The sequence below is a fragment of the Pipistrellus hanaki genome (assembly GCF_964339955.1).
Source record: "Pipistrellus hanaki genome assembly, chromosome: 3".
NCBI classification, from domain to species: domain Eukaryota; kingdom Metazoa; phylum Chordata; class Mammalia; order Chiroptera; family Vespertilionidae; genus Pipistrellus; species Pipistrellus hanaki.
In genome coordinates this window covers 171,326,994-171,352,040 of record NC_140505.1, presented here as the reverse complement: position 1 = coordinate 171,352,040, position 25,047 = coordinate 171,326,994, and the positions used below count along the sequence as shown (strand labels likewise).

The 25,047-nt window shown below is 39.8% G+C and overlaps 1 protein-coding gene across 1 annotated transcript in view; it reads right to left on the bottom strand.

The window, feature by feature from the left end:
- Positions 1–25,047, bottom strand: part of ANO2 (anoctamin 2) — a 277,160-nt gene that overhangs the window by 110,437 nt on the left and 141,676 nt on the right. Inside the window, exons 12-13 of the mRNA XM_084878468.1 lie at positions 23,820–23,902; positions 21,169–21,279 (exon numbers count right to left, since the gene is read on the bottom strand). Coding sequence (XP_084734594.1) covers positions 21,169–21,279; positions 23,820–23,902 — 194 coding nt within the window. The remainder of the gene's footprint in view (positions 1–21,168; positions 21,280–23,819; positions 23,903–25,047) is intronic.

Genomic DNA, 25,047 nt, shown 5'->3' with positions numbered 1-25,047 from the left:
AAGAATGAATGTGTGTGTGTGTGTGTGTGTGTGTGTGTGTGTGTTTTGTATGTGTGTGTGTGTTATGCATCCAACACGTTTTTCCTGTTGTACCAATGGCTCCTGTACTTATAGAGACAATCTTCCACTTCTGAGACTGCCAAGATTCAGATAGGAGTAAACTGCAGGCAAAGATACCTTAGATTACAAGAATTATTTGAAAGATACCTAGACGTTAAGGTGGTTATGTTTTTAAGACTAACCCATCTAATTGAAATTGGAATATCAACTGCTTGTCATTATAGCTTTGGTTAAGAAATATAAATTAACTAACAGATTGTTCATCATTATTGCTTTTGTACAGTTGGAATTCAACTGAGTTTCATTGAAAAATATTGTGACACTTTATTTTCTTAAGAGCTTGTGATTTATGAGGACTACTTAGTAGGCATATAGGATCTATTTTACTGGAAATGGAGATTCTGTGAAGATATTTTCTTTAAGAGGTGACTGGGATATGTAGATGGTTATGTGATGAACAATTATAACTTTCATAGATGGCAAATCAAATGTTGTTCATGTCCTCTGCTCCATAAAAGAGAAGAAGCATGGCGGGGGGTGGGGGGGGGGAAGGAAAGAGAAAGAAGAAAAGAGGAGGGTGGAGAAAAAAAAGGAAGAGAATTAAGTCAACCCATCTTACACAAGAACACCAGAACTCCAACTCTGGGCTCCCCAGTTAAAAATCTCAGTGTGGCTTCCCCTCTGACCCTCCAGGTTCATATGAGTTTATCCATACAAATGGAAGGCTAGGCAGAGCCCTCGCCAGATGGAATCATCTGTAGGAGCTGAGAACCCCAAATCATGCACTATTGCATCTACTTAACCCATGCCTAAACTGCATAAACAACTATGAATTCTTACAAATTCTGACTATTGTTTTTGGCCGACTCTGTGGCCTCCTAAATAGATATTAAAGCAATTCTACAAAACCTATCATAATTGTTGGTTTTTCCTAAGTCTTGATGTTTTAGCTTCTCGAGTCCAGCCCAGAGCAGAGGTCTGTGTTTAATTTAAGACAGTCTCTGCTGCCCAGGACCAAACTGCCTTGAATGGTTCCAGCTCCTTTCTTTCTACCCATTTAAGTCCACAAATTCCTGTAAGCCTCTTCCAAAAGTCAAATGTTGCCAGGACAATAAGGTTCACAAAGCCCTCTGGTTTGGGAAAGTTTGAACTTGCTCAAGGGTTCAACCTGGTCCTAGATTGACACTGGGCGCCATGCTCTATAAGGGAGAGTTCGAATGCTATGGAAAGAGGTGTGGCCTGGTGGTCAGGGACACTGTGTTCTATTCTGGCTCTGCAACTACCTGGCCAATTACATGACCCTGGAAATATTCTTGAACTTAACTTCCCAGTTCATAAAGCAATTTCATATGCATTACCTCATCTGCTCCTCACAGAAACTCTACCAATAGGACAAATACCATCACGTATGTTTGTTTAAAACCCTGCCATGGCTGCTCATCTCGAATATACCCCAAAGTCCATGCTGTCTCTAACTACCTCTAGACCTCATTCCTTCCCACTCTCCTTTTTGCTCTTTTTGTTCCTGTCACACTGGCCTCCTAACTGTTCATTAAGCACATGAAGAAGTTTTCTGACCCAGAGCCTTTGAACTCACTGTTTTCTCTGCCTGTATGCTATTTCCCTAGATATCCACACTGTTCTAGAATGAAGAAGTGGTGCCCTAGCTGGTTTTGGCTCAGTGGATAGAGTGTCGGCCTATGGACTGAAGAGTCCTGGGTTTGGTTCCAGTCGAGGGCATATGCCTGGGTTGTGGGCTTGATCCCCAGTAAGGAGGCATGCAGGAGGCAGCCAATCAATGATTCTCTCTCATCACTGATGTTTCTATCTCTGTCTCCCTTTCCCTTCCTCTCTGAAATAAATAAAAATATGTATTTTTATAAGAGTCAAGAAGTTGAAAGAGAGATTAGTATGATTACAAGTTTTCCCTGAAGATGAGAAGCTCTCCATAAAAGCTCAAGATTATAAAGGCTTTGATTCCAAAATGCCAGACCAGTTTGTAACAAGTGATTGCCATGCAGAGAGAGATGGGTCCTATCCTCTGCAAGAAGTTCTCTGAAATACTTTGTAGTCAGTTCTACAAAGAGAAGGAAGCCTGATATTCAGGACTCTTCTCTGTCATTGACATAGAGCAGAGATGACCACTTTGTATATATAATAGTTTACCCAGAATTAAGAATTAGTTGCATTCTCCTTTTTCCAAAAGAATGATTTAATTTGATAGTTCTTTTTTTAAAAAATATATTTTATTGATTTTTTTACAGAGAGATGAAGAGAGAGGGATAGAGAGTTAGAAACATCTATGAGAGAGAATCATCGATCAGCTGCCTCTTGCACACCCCTTACTGAGGATGTGTCCGCAACCAACATACATGCTTTTGACCGGAATTGAACCTGGGACCTTTCAGTCCGCAGGCCGAAGCTCTATCCACTGAGCCAAACCAGTTTTGGCTGATAGGTTCTTTTGGATAAATACTCTTGTTAATGTGGGTCAGGATGGGAGGCCTCAAAAAGAGAAGGCAGTGGTTAAACAGGAACTAGAAGTGCCTTTTCACATTTGCCTCTGTAACCAAACATGAAAACCTTCTAAATAATGTAACTTCCTGTTTTCAAAAGACTATAAGATAGTCACAGGATAGCTTTACTTTTGCATCCCTATAAGTATAGGGCCACATTAATCAATCATGTGATGACTGATCAGTACATAGATTTTAGACTCCTAGGGCAAATTCTAAGTATAAGCAAATAAAGAAAATCAGGAAGTTTGGGATTATGTTCTTAACTATTTAAAGAAAAAAAAATGAACTGAGGCCCATAAAAATAAAAGTTATAAATCTCATAAACATAGGGCACTTTGATTTACTGACCAATTCCCTAAGACCTGCTCCTCCCCTATAAGACAATCCCTCATTTGAAATATGAGAAATCTAGGCAATGCCTGTACATGCTCAAAAATGTTATACTGCTCCCTTTCAACCATTTGGTAACTTTTTTAAAAAATGTACACATGATTATCATATAAAGGAATATACACATTAGAATGTAGATGAAGAATTTGGGCCCCTCCTTACAATTTGTAATATTCCAAGGTCTTCCTTTGGATATTACTTGAAATCAATTAGCCTAAAATTGTATTTATGACCCAAACAAAGCTACAGAAACAGGTTTCTTGAGTTATATAGGCTTTCCAGAGGTGATGTTGTCCAAGTTCCTGCCTCCTAACTTAACTATATCAGCCCAAGTTAAAGACATACTAACAGCCCATAAGTAGTTATTTCTTAAATTACAAAGTCAAACAGAAGACCTGCCCTCAAAGAGAAGAGAGAGAGAGAGAGAGAGAGAGAGAGAGAGAGAGAGAGAGAGAGACAGAGAGAGAGAGACAGAGAGACAGAGAGAGAGAGAGAGGTGTCAACTAGTGGAAAACTCTCCCAAAAGGTATAGGGTGCTATAATGATGTAGTGGATTGACTTGAGGCTCCCAAAATATGTTCAAGTCCTAACCCCTAGAACCTGTGAGTGTGACTTTATTTGGGGGGAAAAAAAAAAAAAAAAAAAGATCTTTGCAGTGTAACTAAGGATCTTGAGACGAGATTATCTTGATTTACTGTGGGGGGAGGGGTGTCTAAATCCAATAACCAGTGTCCACATAAGAGACAGGAGAGAAGAAGACACATACACAGAGAGGAACCCATATAAAGAGAGAGGCCAAAAGTGAAGTTATGCTGCCACAAGCAAGGGATGCCCAGAGCCATTAGAAGCTGTAAGAGGCAAGAAAGGATTCTTCCCTGGAGTCTTTGGAGGAAGTGTGGCCCTGCTGAAATCTTTATTTTGTACTTCTGGCTTCCAGAAAACCATGAGAGAAGATGCCCAGTTTATGGAAATTGGTTATAGAAGTCCTGGGAAATGACGCAAGGGCCAACAGCTAAGACTCCCTAGGAAGTGAGAGATGGACAAGAAGTTTGTTAGATTAAAACGGGGAAAACATGTTCCAAGCAAAGAGACATTTATGTATAAAGCCACTGAGACATGATTCAGCAAGATGTACACAAGAATTACAAGTAGTTTGGAAATCTTTGGTACAGAGGGAGTGGGAGTTGAGTTGGAGAGGTGGGTCTTGTACGGCCTTGAGGGTAAAGCCAAGATGCTTGACGATAATCCCAATACTCTGGGGAGCATTAGAGAATTTTAAGCAAGGGAGAGTGTCATAATCAGATCTGCATTCTGGATGGGTCCCTTGAAACAGCTGGAAGAGAGCCTGACAAGGGGCAAGGATACTACTTAGGGTCACTGAAGGAGTCTAGGAAAGATGTGGTGAGGAAAAAAAGAGAAAGGGATAAATACAAGAGACATTAAATAGTTAGACTCTGATAGACACAATGGTGTTCCTTAGATGTGGGAATGAGTGGGAAGGTACAATTGAGGATAGCTCCAAAATTTCTGGCTTAGACAACTTAGAATCTTTCAAAATTAGTGTCATTTAGCAAGAGTAAAACATATGCATTTATTCTTGTTTTTCTTTTTTTACTCAGTTTTAACCCAATGATATAAATATTAGATAAATTTTAGTGTTTTAAGGTCTCTTTGGGTTTCAAAGTACTTTAAATATCTCCTTCCTGAAAGCAAATGTTCAAGTCATGGCTCCCATTAGGGAAAGCTTTGGTATGTGGCTAAGGGGAATGTTAAATCCCCTCAACCCTGTGTGCCAACATTATAATCAGCATTGTGACAACACTTGAATTAAATAGCCAAGAGGGGTCAGCACACTGAGGGAAGGTTTTTGGAGCTTCTTGGAAGAAAGATGGAAGATGACACATGGTGGGCTCTGGGAAATTGGGAATTCCTGGCTTATTTATGGAACCACTGTTACTAAGTCCCCTATTGTGTGACTCCTACTGGCAGCTCCACCACCTTCTAGATCTCGAGTTGCCAAAATCCTTTGCTGAATCCAAAACAAGGAAAACTCAGACTGAGTTTTCCATCCACCATCACATATAACCGAAAAATGCCAAGGGGAAAGGAGCATTCCAAGAGTCACCCTTCTGCCCAGGGCTCAACTGGCCTAAAGACACTAATTTCATTTTCTAGGGGACCCACCTCAGGCCCTCTTTCTGTCTGCCAGCTCCTGACTTCTTCCAAAGAAAGGAGACAAAGAGAAAGATGCTAAAGCTGGAAGAAACAAAATCTAATATCAGAATCTGGCTCAGAGCCTGCTGATTTTGAACAACTTCCCTGCTCCATTTGGCTGGCCAAAGTTCTGGCCTATTCTTTTCACTTTGCCACGTATAGATTATCTGCCATTCTACCAGATTACTGTAGAATGACCTTGGTTTAAAGGCTCAAAGGACACAGAATCATTTTAGCCAAATCTCCACCTACCTGTCCAAGTTTCTGAGTCCAAAGGAAGGTCATAAAGGAACATCAGATAAGAACTCACTCCTCTTTCTGCCATACAAACATGGATTAAACAAGGACAGAGATGGCAGGGGACTGGCTCCAGAACCTCCAGCTAGAGCTGAGACCATGGCAGCTTGTACACCAGGTTCAAGAAGCATCACCCAAACCCTAGGTCTGGCAAGTTTGGTGCTACTGCCAGCTTTATTTCCTGCCTGGAACTTCAGAGAATGAGGAATATCCCCAAGCACTCCATTTATGAGATTAATATAGAGAATGGAGTTATTGTATAATATGATGTTCATTGTTATCCATTAGTAGTAACTATTGTCAATCCTCTTGATCCTCCTCTTCCTCTTCTTTCTCTTTACTTTCCTCATTTTTTTTTATCGTTCTCCCCATCCTCCCTCTTCTTCCTTTTTAATAAGGTTTATTTATTTTAACTCTAATTAAGAATTTTCATTTTTAGAATTTCAAAGATGCCCTGTTTAGAATTACAGCACGAACTACTTAGGAGCCACTATTCTAAACAATATATAAATAAAAAACAGAAAAGGAAAAAGCACAAAATGCATTCCAAATTCAAAGAGCCTTATTAGATCAGTTTTGGGGCTAATATTGAATTTTTGTGATTCATCGGAAGGGTGTGAAGGCGCACCCTGGGAACTACAGGGAGATAAGTTGAATATTGATAGAGAATTCACAGTCAAATAAAACATGGCACTAAAGTAAAGAACATCATGTTAAAGTATTTATCAAGTGCTCTTTTGTAGATTAATATTTTCCATAGGTCAACACTTTGTGTATACATGTTGTAAAGCCGGAAAAAAAAAAATCAGCATCTTAACAAGAGATTGGCATTTCAACAAGAAAACCTTACCCTTTCTCGGAAGTCAGAGTGACCCTACTTGCCCTCTAAATTGTTTCCAGAAGTTTAAGTTATCAAAGGAAGTTTTATACTTTTTTGGTTGATTATTCACCAACCGGGACACATTTCATCTTGGAGCTAAAACCATAGCTCACAATTTGTCTCACGGATTCCCCTGCCAAAACCTGGCCTTAGTTCAACTGATGAAATATCTTCATTGGAGAAGCACTCATGATCCATCCTTTGCCCTAGAATCATTTTTCCACATTAGTGATGGGGTCGGGAGATGCAGACAGTTCCAGGATTTGATATCAGTAATCCACCCATTCCCAGAATGTGATAAATGGCTCCCTGGCCAGAACAGGACCCCAGAGTCTACAATAATGGCCCTCCTATGCCCCAGAACATCTGCTCTCCCCATCACACATGCAAGAGGAACAAAGACCTCCTGCTCTCCCAGAAGGGGAACCCGAGTCAATGAAAGAGTTTCAGGACATGAATTAAGTGACCTGACCCAGTTTTACTCACAGTGAAGACCGAGCAGCAGTAGGAAAGGCAATTACACTAAAACTCCTTTAGATACCAGTCACATGTCCAGGGCTGCATCTATGTAGGTTCTTCACCAAGCACTGAAGCATGTGCCATTAAGAACTCAATAATGGCTGAAACCGGTTTGGCTCAGTGGATAGAGCATCGGCCTGCAGACTGAAAGGTTCCAGATTCGATTCTGGTCAAGGACATGTACCTTGGTTGCAGACACATCCCTAGTAGGGAGTGTGCTAGAGGCAGCTGATCAATGATTCTCTCTCATCGATGTTTCTAATTCTCTATCCCTTCCTCTTCCTCTCTGCAAAAAATCAATAAAATGTATTTTTTTTTAAAAGAACCCAGTAATGGAAGAACTGAGTTTCCAGTAATCTCTCCTCCTACTACAACACTCTTGAAATAATCCAAACTCTCCTCCTCTCCTTCCTCCTTCTCCTCCTCCTAAAATAGTAAGTGCAAATATGTTCATCATATGTTCAACCATAGGGGAAGGACTAAAAATGCTATAATATATTCATATGATGTATTAACCGATATAAACTAAAATTCAGGAAAAACTTATAAATGTGTTCATCATACCAGTATGTTAACTACAGGTTAAGGGCTAAGAAAACTATAATATAGGCATACTATGACATATTATACAATTATTGAAATGATGTTCACGAATATTATTTGATAAGATTTGGGACTTCTTATGTGTTAAGACTAAGTAAAAAAAATCATGATACAAAATTAAATATGTGGCATAATTTTTTCAACCTGAGACAATATACATTAAAAAGGGAGTTCACAGTAGATTTCTGGGAGACAAAATAATTGATTATTTGTTTCTCTTTTTTAAATTGTATTTCCCTCTTTATATTTTTCTATAATTAGCATATACTACTTTTATATACTGATAAAATAAAAGTTACTTAATTTCATGAAGCCTGGTTTTAGGGGGGCTGGTGATGAAGATATTGAAGGAGGATATGCTGAGCTAGAAGGTAACTGTGCATCTGCAGAGTTATTGTGCTAATTGTTAATCTTTATCCTGACACTCCAAGCACTGAGAGTGAAAGGTTCCAGAGTGGCCCCTGTCTCCACCCAGGGCCCTGCAGTCCAAACTCTCTGGTTCTGAGCAAGCTCTTTCATGACTCACCAAAGGTCCCTGGGCTGGTCACTTCCCTTAAAATATTCCAGCTGGCAGGGAGCATGTAGTGGTATCTGGAGGATTCACTCATTCATGTTTATAGACAAACTGAGATTCTTGGTTGGGAGTTGCTCCATGCTAAGGAGTGCAAATATTCAGCAGAGTACATTTCCAGGGCAAACTTCCTGCCACAAATTGTCTAATTTAATTCAGATGCCCAAATTCAGCATAAATTTATGTAAGTTGGCCGGTAGAACACACACTATTATAATAAAAATGAATTGGATATTAAATGTCTACAGCCATTTGGACACCACTATGTCTGGCCTTCCTGGAGAATCCTGAGGTTGGATCCAACAGGCCCAGAAGTGGGCAAACTCTGGGCCATTCAAACTTCTTGGCCTTGGGTGGGTATTAACTCTTTCAAGGTTATGTATATCTCCACTACAGGGATGTAAATGGTCCAAAGGTGCCATGAAAATTACAGGTCCATCAGCCCTAGACCAAAATATGTGGCATCAGAGTGCTGGGAAAGCACGAGTTTTTTTTTTTGTTGTTGTTGTTGTTGTTTGTTTTGTTTTTAATTTCTTTATTGATTAAGGTATCACATATTTGTCCTCAACCCCCCCCCATTCCAATCCTCACCCTCCCCCACTCATGCCCCCACCCCCTATTGTCCTTGACCACTGGTTAGGCTCATATGTATGCACATAAGTCCTTTGGTTGATCTCTCCCTTTTATCCCCACCCTCCCTTTGAGGTCCAACAGAGTATTTTTGAATGAAAGAAACAGCCACAACTCCTTAGATGAGGGGATTAGCTTTGACAATCTGTAGATGAAGAACCACTCGTGGAGCAAGCTGCACCTTTGCAGAGGCTATAAGTTGTTTGACAAAATATTGGCTGCCTTCCCTTCTCTGTCACATTCTTACTCCACTACTGGGGTTTCCACCTCCCAAATAAACTAAGCACTTGAATCATTGGCTCTGGGAGAATATAAACTGAAATAAGTACCCTTTCTTCCTCTTTCTTATTCTGCATGGAAATTAAGAGAATCATGTCCTGGAGGATCTCAGGGTCCACAGCAGTTGCATTGGGTGAGAGGCCCTTGCTCACCAACTGGAGAAGAGCTGAGCAGATGTTCTGGTGGATGGAGAAGGAAGTTCCTACAACCTCCTCTAGCTTGGGTAATGATGGCTAGAAGGGGATAATCTCGAGGCCTCTGCTTTCTCTGTCCATGCAAAAGCAACCTCCTGTGACTATCCTGTCAAAAAGAATTACAGGGAGCCAGAACACCTTGTGACCCTGGAGGAATTTTTTAAACCAATACTTGATTTTCTGACACATGAAGGGAAGAGTGCAAAGGAAACTGAAGGGCTTATGTGTGTTTCCAGTGAATTCTAGGGGAGTGAAATAATGACCTTGGCCCAAACAGCAAAAGACAAATTTAATTTACATGCTTCAGGCCGTATATGGAAAAATCATTTAGATGGAAAGAAGAAAAGTCCAAACTGCAAGTCAATAGTGGCAAACATCACACATTTCAATGGTATGTGCTGGCCTCCATCAGTGACTCTGCTGTTCCAACATTCCCAATCATTGCACATATTTGGGCCTTGTGCTTTCCAGGAGGGTTTGCTCCGAAATGCCAGCCTGAATTTGCCCAGCTTTCACTCAAAGCCGAGGTCTGCTGCTGCTCCTCCACCATACTCTCATTTCACAAGCTGCCCAGCTCTCTCTAGCTTCTTTCCCCTAACCCAGGCCTTGGGACTCTCCTTATTTGTAGCTTCTTAATTTAGATGTAGGCCAGTAGAAATGTATACAATGAACAGAAGAGAAGGTCTTATTTTAGCCATAACTTTGAGGCTGAGAATGGGCTGTCAGTTGAAGAGGGCCAGAGACCCCCTCTGACGGCCTGGGCCACCCGAGCAGTCTCTCCTTTGGGATGAATAACTCACATGCTCCACGAAGGGAGATGTTTATGGACACATGTGATGCTTCTCTGGCATCCTCTCCATGAAGTCCAAGCCACCCTGGAGATTGTAAGTAAAGCAAAGTCTTCTGGATAAGAAGGTATTGAGTTTATCTTTAAGTCCCCAGGTTTTAAAAGAATGTCCATAATCAGAAACCCTCAATGCCCTCCTAACACACACACACACACACACACACACACACACACACACACACGTGCGTGCGCCGATAGACAAAGATAAAGACAGAGAGACTAAGAGAGATGAAAAAGAAAGACAGTCATAGACAGAAACAGGATGAGAATATCCTGGGGCAGATCAACTCTAAAGCCCAAAGGAGATGTCAGTGAGACCCAAAACCAAGTGGAAAAGCTGCTAGTCTACCTGGCACTTCCTAGTACACACAGACTATCACCACCCCCAAACAAATTCCTTCAACTTTGAAATTCACTACTCATCTCTGTCAGCCTTTCTGCTCTTGGCTGTCTACTTTACTCTTCAATGTCCATAGGACTTAGGAATTTCTTTACACAGTACTTCCCAAACTTTCTCAGTTCACAGTACACTTAATGTCTCGGTAATTTTTACACAATGTCCCCAGGCTCAAAGAAATATTTAACAGTTCCATTTATTGAGTAGTTAAGTTCAAATAGCTTAATAAATATTTATGTTCTAACAACTTAGTAGCCATTTGGGGGAAAACATACATAAGTTGAAAGAAAAATTATATTGTATTATTAACCCCAATTACTTACTAAATGGATGTGTTTACCTGTTGGACACTATCCAACTTCTCCAACTATGGAGTCAGATTGGACATGACCACTCTCAATTCCTGTTCCACACTGATTTTGTGTAGAACTTGCACTGCCTCTACTTGAAATTCAGCCATTACTAAGAGATGATGACATTGAAAGCTATATTGTGAAATTTCACATCTACACCGCTGAGGTAGCAGTTCACATGGTGTGTGATAGATGTCAAGTTTTGCTGGGATTTCCTTTAAATAATTACAAACTCCACAATACTTCTGTGAGTTCATTGAGGCATTCTGGTACACTGAGGCATAGTTTGGGAAACATTATCTTCATACCTTAAGAAATTTTCTCAACATGCTGAAACCACTTGTTCATGACTTTCTCTCATGTGTGTATGAATAAACTTATAAGCAAAACACATACTAGTATAAGTTCATATCTGAATAAAAGTGCATAAGAAAATATCTGGAAGGATACAAACCAGACTTAACTATGCCTATCTCTAGGGAGACAAATAACATTAGGAGGAGATGAGGTCTAGGGAGACATTTATTTTATCCAAAATATAGATATTTTTTGGTGAGGAGAATGTTTTCATGTATAATTTATATAATTAAAAATAAAAACAATTTTAATGCATCCATACACGCAAAAATTTTACAACACTACTTCAGATAATGCTAAATTCTGTGCAGAGAGTCAGTCCCAAACTCCAATGAAGATAACTCATTTACTAAAGTACTCAGCCTGGCTTTGTGGGTGTACCAATAGGTGAGTGCTTCTAACTCACAGGTTCTTCTTATGGAAATGTCCTTCCTTTCTCACCTCCTACAACAGTGATCTCCAGGGCAGTAGTCAGAATCACCAGTAGACTTTTCTACACTAAATCTCTCCCACCTTCTCAGAATCTCACACTGTACTCAAATCAACATTTGATGCTGTGGCAGATGAGGCCACTGTCCCTTTGGTAGTCAGAAGGCTCCTGGCAAGAATTATATATATTTCCCAGCCTGCCTTGCATCCAGGTGGAAACATGTAACTATATTAAAGAGACCAGATTTTAACATTGGTTGGTTAAGCAGGACACCATTGACTGGGGGGGGGGGGTCTTAATTAAAAATTTGGTCTATATGGAGCAACAAAAATTTTCATAGAATGCAAAAATAGTATTGTAACATATTTTTTTAAAATTTCAACATAAGTACAATTTACAAATATAATAAATAAATAAAAATTATGTATAGTCGTGTCACTTTCAAGGCCAGTGCTAAACTTTTTGCTGCCACTATAAAATATAAATAATATGAGTACTGTCTGCTAAATTCAAGTAAATTTATGTATTTATGAAATAAATAAATACATTACTTACCTAAATTATCTGAATAGCTGATTTGTAATGACATCACTGGTTTAACTAGCTTACTAGCACGCAGTAAGATGTGTATCTTCTGAGAGACAGTTACAAAATTTTTTCGTTGTTGCCAATCCCAAAAAATGCCATTGTTCATTAAGTCCAAACAATGGTGGTTGAATTCTAACAACTGATCAACAATGTGAACTTTGATAAGCAGTTCTCAATAATCAGTTCTCAATTATTTGTTATTATTAAAGTTTAACGTTATAAAATTAACAAAAATAATATAAAACTCATATCCTGGCTAAATGCCACAAGGCTGCCGAAAACCGTACATTTCCTTCCCATTCTCCTGCCATTCCCTGGCTTGTCATGCATTCTTTCCAAAAATCGGAACTTTTTTAAAATGCCAAGGGACGCAGGACAAATTATTAAAAATCGGGACTGTCCCACCAAAAGAGGGACGTCTGGTCACCTTAAACTATATCCCACCAATGAGAGAACAGGTAGAACCTTGATATTCCAAATATAAGCCTTAACTATCCTAAGAAGACATCCCTTTTATTAACCAATGTTACCCCAATAATTCAATAAAAATTTTAAAATAAATTAATAAAATATAGTCAACAAGACTTGCAAATAGAGAGAGAGAGAGAGAGAGAGAGAGAGAGAGAGAGAGAGAGAGAGAGAGAGAGAGAGAGACCAAAGCTTGAAACAATATATAGTACCTTCAGAAGAAAGGCTGAAGAAACTTTACTCTGTTCCACAGAACATTCTGATAAGTTACTGAGGACCTCAGTGGAAAGCCTGAACTATACCCCCTTGGCCCAGAGTGAGAGCCCAGACAGAACCCCTCTATCCCTGCAGCCTGGGCCTCCCTTCTCCCCCATGCTTTCTGACAAGACAATCCTAAGCTTCCTATTGCTGTTGTCCCAGCCTCCTGGTCAAGGTCCTACAATTATGCATAATTTATTCCACATGTTTGTGCTATTGCCAGAGGCATTGGTCATAAAAGTTTCAATGGTTTAGATGAGTTTTCTTTTGAAAAAATTGTCCCCAGGGTGTTGCACTGAATGGTAAATTAACACCCACCCATCCACAGGCCTCCTCATGGCACATGTTCTAGCTTCGATGCTCCCTATAAAACATTCATTAAATGCAGCCTCACAGGCAGCACCAGGCCATGATGGGAGGACAAGTGCCTGCATCCACACTGGATAGACATATGGGTGACAACAAGCCCCATTAGGTAAACTCCTGGGACTACTTAAATGGGATTTTGTTGTCCTTTTAGTGATATGTTTTATAGAAGATTCATTTCAGGCCACATTTGCTATTTCCCCAGCTTGCTATGTGCTCTGTACATGTACACAAGAATATGTTTCTCCCTCTTCCTTGAAGTCCCAATTATCTGATCAAATCTATGTCCAATGACATTATCATACACATGGTGTCTCTTACACATACAAATACACACTCTTACATATGCTCACACCACTAGCACACCCATCCCACACACACAAACATTCTCAACAACTCAGGAATGGTCTGAACAACTGATCATTCATGCACTCATTCATTCTGACAGTGGTTAGCACTCCTATGATTTTTGCCAACATTTTACTACTTCTCAAAGCAAGGACCTGAATTACATGACCTCTTCCTGGTAGGTTCTAAAATTAGACTGAGTTATTGACTTTGTGCAGACCACTTGCTCTCAGACCTACTCCCTGAATGTAGCAACTCCCTGCTATTGCTAAACTCTAGGTTGCCTCAACTTCCCCAAGTCCAGGGGTCTTCAAACTACGGCCCGCGGGCCACATGCAGCCCGCAGAGGAGTCTGATCCGGCCCACCAGGTTTTTTGGGCAGTGAGCGCAGCCGAGGTGTTACAGTAGGAATTAGTAGTTCATATAGTCCGGCCCTCCAGCTCTCTGAGGGACCGTGATCTGGCCCCCACTTTAAAAAGTTTGAGGACCCCTGCCCAAGTCTAACACCTTTGGAATTAGTTCCTTGTATTATTTCCCCTCTATTGAACTAAAGGCTTGAGCTTTGTTTTCTGACTATTCTCTAACTCAGTGATTTTCCACCTTCCTTATCTCATGGCACACATTACTAATTACTAAAATTCTGCGGCACACCAAAAATATATTATACTTACATTTTTTTCTCAATCCGACAAAAATATAGGTATAATTTTGACTCATTCTCACCAAATGGCTATTATGTTGCCTGTTGTAATTTTTAAATTTGACAATCTAAGGGAAAAGAAGTCAGTGCCCCTGACTAAAAAGGTATTGCATGTTTTAAAAATTCTTGTGGCACACCAGTTGAAAATAGCTGCCGTAACTCATACAGAGTTTATTGTAAGAATGGAGGCAGGAGTAGGAATTAGAAGGGGTAGAGTTTAATCATCTTGTATGAACAGAAGAAAATTGTTCCTTTGAGGAAACTTGAGAAAACCTCCAAATATGCCCAGGACAGACTATTTCAGAAAAGATTAAAGCTAATCCATGAGCCAAGAGGGGGGGGAGGGGGGGGGTTTTGAGTCAATTCTTTTATTAAAAGACTAGAGGCCCAGTGCATGAATTCATGCACAGGTGGGGTCTTGAGAGAGAGGGCATGGGACATGAACATCCCTCTGGGTGGGTGGTGGGATGCCAGGTATCCAGATCCATTCCAGGGACATTTGCACCAGTTGTCAGTTGTCAGTTGTTGGTTGTCGGAAGACAACTGGTGGCCACTTTTATATCCCTTCTTCCTTGTGGAGTTTCTAGGGAGGGGAAGTGGCCACGGTGCACAAGGCTGACTTCCAGGAGGCCAGCAGTGCTGTAGGGATATTGCTGGTGGCATTGGCCCATCGGTGCCTGGCCTGTTCTCCAGAGATTGGACCTGCAGGACTACTGAGGGAGGGAGTGGCTGCTGTCTGGCTGGTGGGTGCCAGGATGGGTTAGTCAGCTGAGTGGCACTCCCACTGTGGGAGTGCAATGACCACCAGGGGGCAGCTCCTGCATTGAGCATCTGCCCCTTGTGGTCAGTGATTGTCATAGCAACCGATTGTTCTGGTCATTTGGTCCTAATGGTCGCTTAGGTTTTTATATATAGAGAGACAGACTCTAGCCCTGGCTGGGTGGCTCAGATTGTTGGAGCATCATCCCATATACCAAAAGGTTATGCGTTCAACTTCGGGTCAGGGCCCATACCTAGGTTGCAGGTTTGATCCCTGGTCAGGATGCATCCGGGAGGCAAACAAATGTTTCTCTCTCAGTGTGTTTTTTCTCATTCTCTTTCTTCCTTTCTCTCTCTCTAAAATCAATAAAAACAACCTCAGGTGAGGATTTAAAAATAATAAAGAGTTCCAGACCTTTGGAAATATAATATATATCTGTGTTTATATTTCAGATTTCTCCCTATTGTCTTGCTGTAAACTGAGCTAATTCTACTCACTAATGTCTTCAGTGGAAACAGGGTGTCACCCACCAAAATGTATACAAATCAATGAAGAAAAAGTAGGATATGTAGTTTGTCTCATACCCATTTTTCCAACAAATACCACAGTCCTTACTGCCCGTAGTATAATGGTAAAGAGGAAGAACCAACCACAATTTTTAGAAGCATTTGAGGATATGGCAAAACATTTGAAAGACAGAGGAGCATAGTGGCCAATAGTTTAGTTGCTCCTAAGTCAGATCCTTGGGCTCATATTCTGGTTCTACTTCATATTCGTAATGTGTTATTTATTTCTTCAAGCTTCAGTTTTAACATGTATAAAATGAAGGTAATAAAGTTTTAAAATTTAAATGAAATAAAGCCTATAAAGCCTTGCCCATAGTGAACACTTCATAAATATTGTAATTTTATAATTATTACCACTTTCACCATGCCCATATTCTTAAAATTCATAAAAATAGATATAAGAATAGCCAAATTACCACTGTCTAGGAAAAGAGTTTATCCCCCAAAGTTATGAGCTAATAACCAACATCATCTCTCACATCAGGGAAAAAAAAATCACAAACTCTCAGAACGACAGAGGCTATAACCCAATTTCCCCATGTGATAACTGAAGCAGAACAGACCCAGAGAAGGACTCAACTATCTGATGAAAGCACCATAAGCCAGCCAGCGTTTGGGTTTTATTTCTGTTGGCACTCCTCAATGTGGAAGTATAGTTATCACCTCGTTACAGTTATAAGATATCATTTCAGATCAGCATTATGTTGATGATATATGAGTTGTTCTCAGAGAAGCCTCATAAAGAGAGTTAAAATGTAGTGCCACCCTGGCTGGGCAGCTCAGTTCGTTGGAGCATCATCCTGTATACCAAAAGGTTGTAGTATACAGGATGATTCCGGTCAGGACACATATCTATGTTTCAGGTTTGATCCCCAATGAAGCTGTATACTAGAGGCAACTTAGCAATGTTTCTCTCTCTCTCTTTATCTCTCTCTAAATATTAATAAACACTAATGACCTGGTACATGGATTTGAGCACATTGAAAGGAAATTAATTAGTCCCTCTGAGGCAGGGACTAATGTAGGTGGTCCCAGGTGGTGGCCAGCAGTGTGTGACTGGGCAAGATAGGCTGGGCATCCCTGGAGTCAACCTCCCATGGTCCCTCCCTAGCCAGTCATACCTGGGCTGGTGCTGCGCTTTGAAGGGCATTTGTGGAGTGAGTGAGGTCCCTCTGGCAGGTGAGATTCCTAGACCTGGCCTCTGGGGATCAAGCTGAAACCAGCTTTCTGACAACCCCCAAGGGTTCCCGATTGTAAGAAGAATCATGAGGAATCAGGATCGCTCCTCTCTAGTTCTGGGGCTTGTCACCCAAGAACTGCTGCTGCCAAGTGACCACAGCTCAGCAGCTCCTGTGTTGAGCATCTGCCTCCTGATGGTCAATGCATGTCATAGTCACCAGCCAGTTGGACCGTCGCTTAGCCTTTTATAGATAGATATAGATAGATATAGATAGATATAGATATAGATATAGATATAGATATAGATATAGATATGGATATGGATATGGATATAGATATAGATATAGATATAGATATAGATATAGATATAGATATAGATATAGATGATATAGATATAAATATAGATATAGATAGATGATATAGATAGATCTTTGGGTGAAGATTTAAAAAAAAAAAAAAAAGGTAGTGTGCCATAGCTTGACATCATATTTAATGATTTAATGATGAAAGACAAGTTTGTTTGTTTTTTTCTCCTAAAGTCAAGAATAAGAAAAGAAAGTCCATTTCATCACTTCTATTCAACACTGTAGAAGAGATTCTAGAAAGGGCAATTAGGCAAAAAGATAAAATGCATCTATATTGGAAAAGGAAGAAGTAAAACTATCTATATTCATAGATGAGAAAACCTTAAAGAATCCACTAAAAACTATTAGAATTAATAAATGAGTTCAGCAAAGTTGGGGATACAAAATCAATATACAAAAAATCAATTATATTTCTATATGTTATCAATAAATAATTCAAAATTAAAGTTAAGAAAATAATATTTGCAATAAAATAATTATAAACAAATTTAACAGAAGATATGCTGGAACAATTAAATATCCGCATGCAAAAAAAATATTTTTGGACCCCTAATTTACATAAAAAACAAAACTAACTCAAAATGGATCATATATCTAAATCTAAGAGCTAACACTATAAAACTTATAGAAGAAAATCTAGGAGTATAGCTCTATGACACTAGATTAGGCACTGGTTTTTTTAGATATGACACAAAAACACAAGTGACAAAAGGAAAAAATAGATAAACTATATCACAATATTTCAAATTACATCATCAATAAAATTTTTAAGTCCATAGGAAGAGAGAAAATATTTATAAATCATATTATCTGACAAAGGGCTGGTGTCCAGATTATGTAAGTAACTCTTTCAAACATAAACAAACATAAACAAACAACAATAAAAATGACAATTATTCAGTTGTAAGGAAAAAATTGGGCTAAAGATTGGAATAGATATTTTCCCAAAGAAAACAAACATAGAAGTGGCCAATAAGCACATGAAAAGATGGATAACATCATTAGTAATTAGGAAAGTAATAATTAAAACCACAATGAAATATCACTCTACACAACTAAGATAGATAAAATAAAATAAAAACACAACAAGTGTTGGTGAGGATGTGGAGAAACTGGAACCCCCATGTATTGCTGGTTAGAATGTAAAACGGAGCACTTTGGAAATTGATATGGCAGTTCTTCAAAATGTTAAACATAGAGTTACCATATGACCCAGTATTTCCACTCTTATGTATATATCCAAGAGAAATGAAAACATACATCCACAAATATGTATAGCAGCATTATTTATAATAGCCCCAAAAGTGGAAACCATCCAAATGTCCATCAACTGATGAATATCTAAACACAATGAAATATATCCAAAATTCAGAACATTACTTGGCAATAAAAAAAAAATGGAGTACTGATATAGCTACAACATGGATGAATCATGAACACATTTCACTAAGTGAAAGAAGCTAAATACTACATTTTGCATGGTTCCATTTATAATATGAAAGTCTAGAATAGGCAAATCTATAGAAGCAGAAAATAGAGTAGTTGCTTCCCAGGGCTTGTTTGGTAACTATTGGATCTAGGATTTCTTTGGGGGAAGATAAAAATATTTTAAACGTAAACTGTGGCAGTGACTGCACAAATCTGTGAATGTACTGAAAATCATGAATTGTATACTTTAAATGGGTGAATTTTATGGTCTAAGAATTAAATCTCAATAAAGATGTTTTTTTTAAAAAAATGAACTTGATATTTTTAAAATTAAAAAAAAAAAAAAAAAAAAAGCAATGGGCCTGGGAGATCAGGCAGAGCTGATTTTGATTACCAGTTCCCACACAATTAGCTATGTGATCTTCAGCAAGTTCCTAGACCACTCTGGACCTTAATAAATGGTAGGTTTTATAATTCAAAAGGAAAGAAAGTAATAAGAGGTGCAGCCTGAGGATTACAATGAAGGCATAGGTAATCCTCTGGGATGAAAGAAGCCCATCGAAGTTTGCCTGCTAGACTTTGATTCTTAGTCCCTGTCTATTCCCCAGAGGAAGGTACTTTTTCTAAATATCCCACACATGATGGTGCCCCAGGGCCATGTCGTGTAGTGAGTACGGACCACAATTCTTCCCGTAGGCAAGAGCAGCATCCCTCCCATCAGGCAGCACTACGTGCTCCTCCCTCCCTCACCTCCCATCTTTGGCTAGATTTATAACAAAAGCAGAAGCATTTACACTATTAACAGAACTGGGGGGAATACAGAAGGATGCTAACAGTCAAATTCCAGGCCATTTTAATCTTACACTGCTCATTTGGGAAGGTCATTCCCACCTCCACCCTGCCCTGGTGTTCATAAAGCATTGAATGCTTTGAGCTTTGCATTCTCAATGGTGTAATGAAAATAGATGTTGAATGCTAAAACATAAACATATGTATCATTTATAATGCATTCAGATGTTTTTCAATTATTCATGGTTCCTGAGAGTTACTTGACCTATCATGCATATATATCCAAGCATTGTTTGTATTAAAACCATGGCCTCAATGTATGCAATCCCAGCTCCTTGACATTCCTGTCTATGAAATTAAAATTAAATGAGTCAGTGGTCAATAAAAGCTACATGTGATTTCCATAAAATTATCTATTGTATATTGCTCTGGGGTGGAGAAAGAAGCTGACAGGACACAGATTGCTTGCTTTCAGATGAGGGAGTGGTGATAATTACTCTTTCCTAAGAATGAATTCATTATTTCCCTGAATAACTGGTGGTCCTGGACTTAACTTGTTGTCAAGGAAAAAAAAAAATAACTCAAAGGGCCACCCTCTTTCTGTTCAAAGTCCTATTTTCTTTAAAATAAAATTTAAAAAGCAAGTGTTCTGGGCTCAAAAACAACACATTCTTCTGTTTTGATGCTTGAATAAATTTGCATGTTAACATGAATGGTTTCAACTTAAAGAATGTCAAATTAAATACAATTTGAATTCAAACCCAAGATGGAGAAAATATATGCACAAAACAACAGATTTTCAATCTTGTCGATTTTTTTTCAGGAACCAGATTAGGAAAGACATAAACACACACACACACACACACACACACACACACACACACACACATACACACTTGGTTTCAAAGAAGGGTGGCACTCAGAGGAAACAGGCACTGCCAAAGTGGAGCCCCCACATTGTACCCCCACCTCACACACAACAGAAGTATTTACAAATCACAGCTCAAATTCTAAAGTTCTGTTTCAATGTCTGAATGCCACTATAAAACTCAGAAATACAACTCAGAAGCCATGGTCACCATCACATTTCTACTTTTGGAGGCCTACCCAGGTAAGATGAAATATAAGGAACATTATATGAGTAGCTCAAGCAAATGCAGGCATGAATATTCTTCCTTTGGCCCTAAGAGCCATTTCTTCCTTTATCCTCATTGCACTTAAAGGCAGGATATAAAGTGGTTAGATTTATATACTGTTGGCAATGGGTCTGGGTTGAAATCCCAGATCCCCTCATTTACTTGCTGGGTAAACTCTGGCAAATGACTTAATCTGTGGACATACTTTTTTTTTATTAGTTTTCATTTACATACAATAATGCCAGACTCATAAATTTATTGTGACAATAAAATACGTAATATAAGGTGCTTAGTACAGTGCCTTGCTTAGTGCAAGCAAGCATTCAATAAAGGTTAGCTGTCATTGCTGGTTGGTATGGTTATTATTATTATATATTTAGCTGATGGAGTCCAGTGGAACCAGGCCTGACAACAGTTTCTTTCTTCTCCAACCTGCTCTCTGATATTGTCCAGATACCATCCAGGAAAGAGAGACAAATCAAGTCATGGCAAAAGCCTGCTACCTATGAGCTCTGACTGCAGGACAATCAGAGATGTCATGCTCTCATTTCATCCTGTCTCACCTCTGTCAACCCCTTCTCACAGCCCAGTCTCTGTCCATGAAGGAGTTCCCAATGAAATGACAACATGATCTTAATAAATAAAGAGGACAGTAAGAAAAAGCACCAGCATCTTACCTCATCCTCACTCTCAAGCATGTTGGTCCCCAATTTCTGGACAACAGTCTGGTCACTCTTCTTTAGTAATTTTTCTCGAACTTTGGTTTCATACTCAGGCCGGGAGTGTTCCTAAAACCCAAGAGTCAAAGAGTAGTTAGTAAGCAGGCAGAATAGCAATCTTGGCCTGTGGGTTACAACCAGACACCACAAGTACAGTAAAGTCAGGACATAGCATCAGATTCTATTGGACATAAGCTGCCACATCACATATAATCATGAGGAGTCTAGACCAAGAACACAATATGGGAGAGAAAGGGGACACACAACACTTGTTACCACACTGAAAACCAAACCTGGGCACGTTCCTGGGGATGGCACCAGTGTTGAGAAAGGAGAAAGGAAGTGTTAACTTGGCAGCTGATACAAAGAGAAGCCACATGCTTTGCATAGCAGTTTGACCAAAGCCAGAGGGATTCATCTGTTTATCCCACCAACTATCTGCATACCTCAAACTAGCCAGATCCCAGCTGGAGAAACAGATGTGCCCCACAGCTGGGAGTTAGGGCAACGACAAAACTTCCTCCCTGTTCTATTATTCTACAAGCTAAAATGCCGACTAATAAAAATCAAAGTTAAAGGTGGCCATGGGGAATCCTAAAACTCACTTGCCTGGGCCTGTTTCCTGTACAGCCTAAATGATTAACTCATTGGCAAGTACACCAGTGCTCAAGATATATCACTGAGCCATTCAGAAATACAAATATGAATGGTGAATCACCAGTCATGGGAAAGCAGACCTAACTAATCACGAAGACCATGGTCAAATCAAGTCAGATGCTAGAGCAGGAAGACGCATGACTGACTTCAAGGAAAATTTAACTGTGCACACCTGGACGCATTGGCAGGTCTTCCCTGAAGCATCCAAGGACAAATAACTATAGGTGTGAGGACTTCATGTTCCTGTATCATTTAAAAATAACTCCTAGGCAGGGATTACAACTCCATCAGAGATTCCAGAAGCCAACAAGCTAGGCTCCTGGCCTGTCTTTGGCTTTCCCAAGATGTGCCATGAAGTTGGAGAGGAGAAACCATCTGTGTGACTAATAAACATAACCAATACAACAGGAGATGATGCGATGTAAGTGTTTTTATGGCACAACATCATCAACCAATCTCTTAGGAACAACCAAACCCAAGAGTCACCCCCTGGATCAGTGCAAACTTCTGCCTAAGAGGCCTCCTTGTGGAACCAGCTGGATACCATAAAGACTTATTGAAAGATTTCTTTGGGTGGGAGACCTGCCAGACCCAAGAGACTTTTGCTCAAAAGTGGGGCAATCTTCAGCTCAGTGAGCCCCTCTTGTCCAATTTACTTCTTTCAGTCAGGCCCTGGGTGCTCCTAGGACATCTTAGCGTGTGTGGCCTCATGTGAATACTCCATCCTCACTGAAGGTAGAATCCATATATATATTTTCTCATTTGTCATGGAATCTATGATGCTGTTAGTCCCAGGGCATATGCTTAATGTAAAGGGCTAGATAGAGTGAGCATTATGTACTCAATACATTACCATGCCCATATGCTCAAAGGCAAGCTGACTAATTAGAGCAAGGATATGAAATCACACCACAGACATGGAGAGCCCACATAGGCTCCAGAACAAGACTAAATTGGGGATTTCACTTGCTTGGTCATAAAACATCAGGGCCACAAAGTCAGAGGTCCTGTGCCCAAGGCAAGGCCCATCAGTTACTATAGGAGGGTGTGGAAAAGGCCTACTTTCCATGCAGCTACCATATTGCTTATGATATCCTTAGCAAGTGGATACATAGGCACTTGGAAGTGCCTCTGGTCCTTCTAGCCACTGTCTTCAGCACTGCATCCAAAAATGTCCACAATATGGATAGAATCTATCTGATATTGACATCTGCTCTTCAGTCAATGGGGGAATAGATAACTGAGCAACCATGTCATGCTATTCCTTGCCAACTCACCAACATCGAGAATGGGCCCCTAGTTCTTAAAAGAGTCTGGTGGAAAGGCTCATTTCCATCCTTTAATTACAGGTTAAAGCAGGATGTAAAACCATTTTTGCCCAACTGTGTAAGAACCTATCCTTAGCTCATGCTTAAGTTCACATGGTGTACTGGTTTACACTGTAAAGGTCTAGGGGTTTTCTCCTTTTGTGAGCATCAAAGACAACCAGCACCCATGCCTCTCCCTTGACCCTCAGAAGGCTTACAGAGGCATTCTGCCATTCTCTGCTCTAAGAGAGATTCCTATTTTCTTGATTTGTGCTCACTTATGCTACATCTCATATCACAACCAATGATATGAGATGTAGAAGTATGTTGAATGGCATCTCAAGGCTACCACAAGGCTTGCCTCTTGTGCCATCTCTTTTCCAGAGAGGGACACTGGGATCTCTGGCTACCTACCAGGACAAACTTCTTACAGCTTAAGAGTAGAGAGGAAATTTTAATTATTAGTCTCAGTGCATATCAATCACGGCTTAGCTCATAAAGCCAAGCTAGAAGAGCTGCCACAGTGAGGCCTGGCCAGTGACTGGCTGATGTTACAGTGCACATAAGTGGTCATTTCATTCAAAATGGTCTATTTGTAGCATCAAAGCAAAGCAAGGGCCCAGAGAAGCATGCAAAAGAACTCACTTCTTCCTCTTCTATACCAGTCAGGTCCCAGAAGTAGCCCAATCGCATCTGTAATCTCTTCCAATTTTCAAGAAACATGGTAGCTTAAAAGGAAAGAAAAAATTCTGTCAATTTTGAAGAATAGATTTTAAGAATAAACTTATAAAATTCAAATTTTGGAGTTTTCTTTAAATTTGTATTTCTTTCCTCCTACTTCTATCTGGAATGGCTCTAAATATTCCACATCCTTAAAAGCCGAGGACACACTCACACACACACACATATCTTTCCCCACTTCTAGGTTATGAGAAGAGGGTAAACATGATTTCAAGAAGTGAGGAAGGGTGGCAGAATAAATAAAATAAGAATGAGTTTGTAGACATTTTCTGACAAACTTCATTTTGTCTATGAATACATTCATTCTTCATATATCTTCCTCAACACTCTCACTTTTTTCTCTCCATTTTTTTTTTTGTCCCCAACACCACTTCCCTTCTGTGGGCCCTAATATTTGCATTCTGAGATTATGTAACAGTCCCCTAATAGTTCTTCCTAACTCCAGAGTCTCAGCCTTCCAACCCACCTTGCATGCAGCTGATAGATTAATCTCCCTTAAGTGACATTCATTCATCCATTTCTTAGTCAATATTTGTTGAATGCCTATTACATATATACATCAGCTAGTCTGCCTGCCCCCTTGAAGGGCCAGCCAATGTGCTCCAGAAAGACCAACAACCTCTACTCCACAGCCATGGTCTATGACACCAGGATTGAGCTTCTGATCTAGAGCCTGCCAATGGACCAGATTCCCACTTTTGAAAACTGAAACCAAAAAACACGAAGAGAAGCAGAAAAGGCATAAACCAAGCAGCATGTAAAAGAATGAAAAAGGCCTGTGATTTCTGATAGCAACTCCAGCTCCAGTTCCCCAATGACCTGGCTATATTTCTTGCATCCATGAACTTGCTTCTTGCCTTATTAAAATAAATCTCTTGTTGAGAGAACTTGAATGAATTTTTAATCCTGAAAAAAGAACTAGGCCCAGCTCAGGTATCTGCAACACAGAACAATGTTCTAGGCATCATGAAGGAGATGAGATGACTCTGGTGTGGATTTTGCTCTCAAGATGTTTACAGTCTATGTGGGGAGGTTTTAAATAACTACAATACAAGGCATACAGTGACTGGATCTAAGAAGGATACAGATAAAATGCTGTGGACATGCAGGAAAGGGATTACTAGCTGCCAGA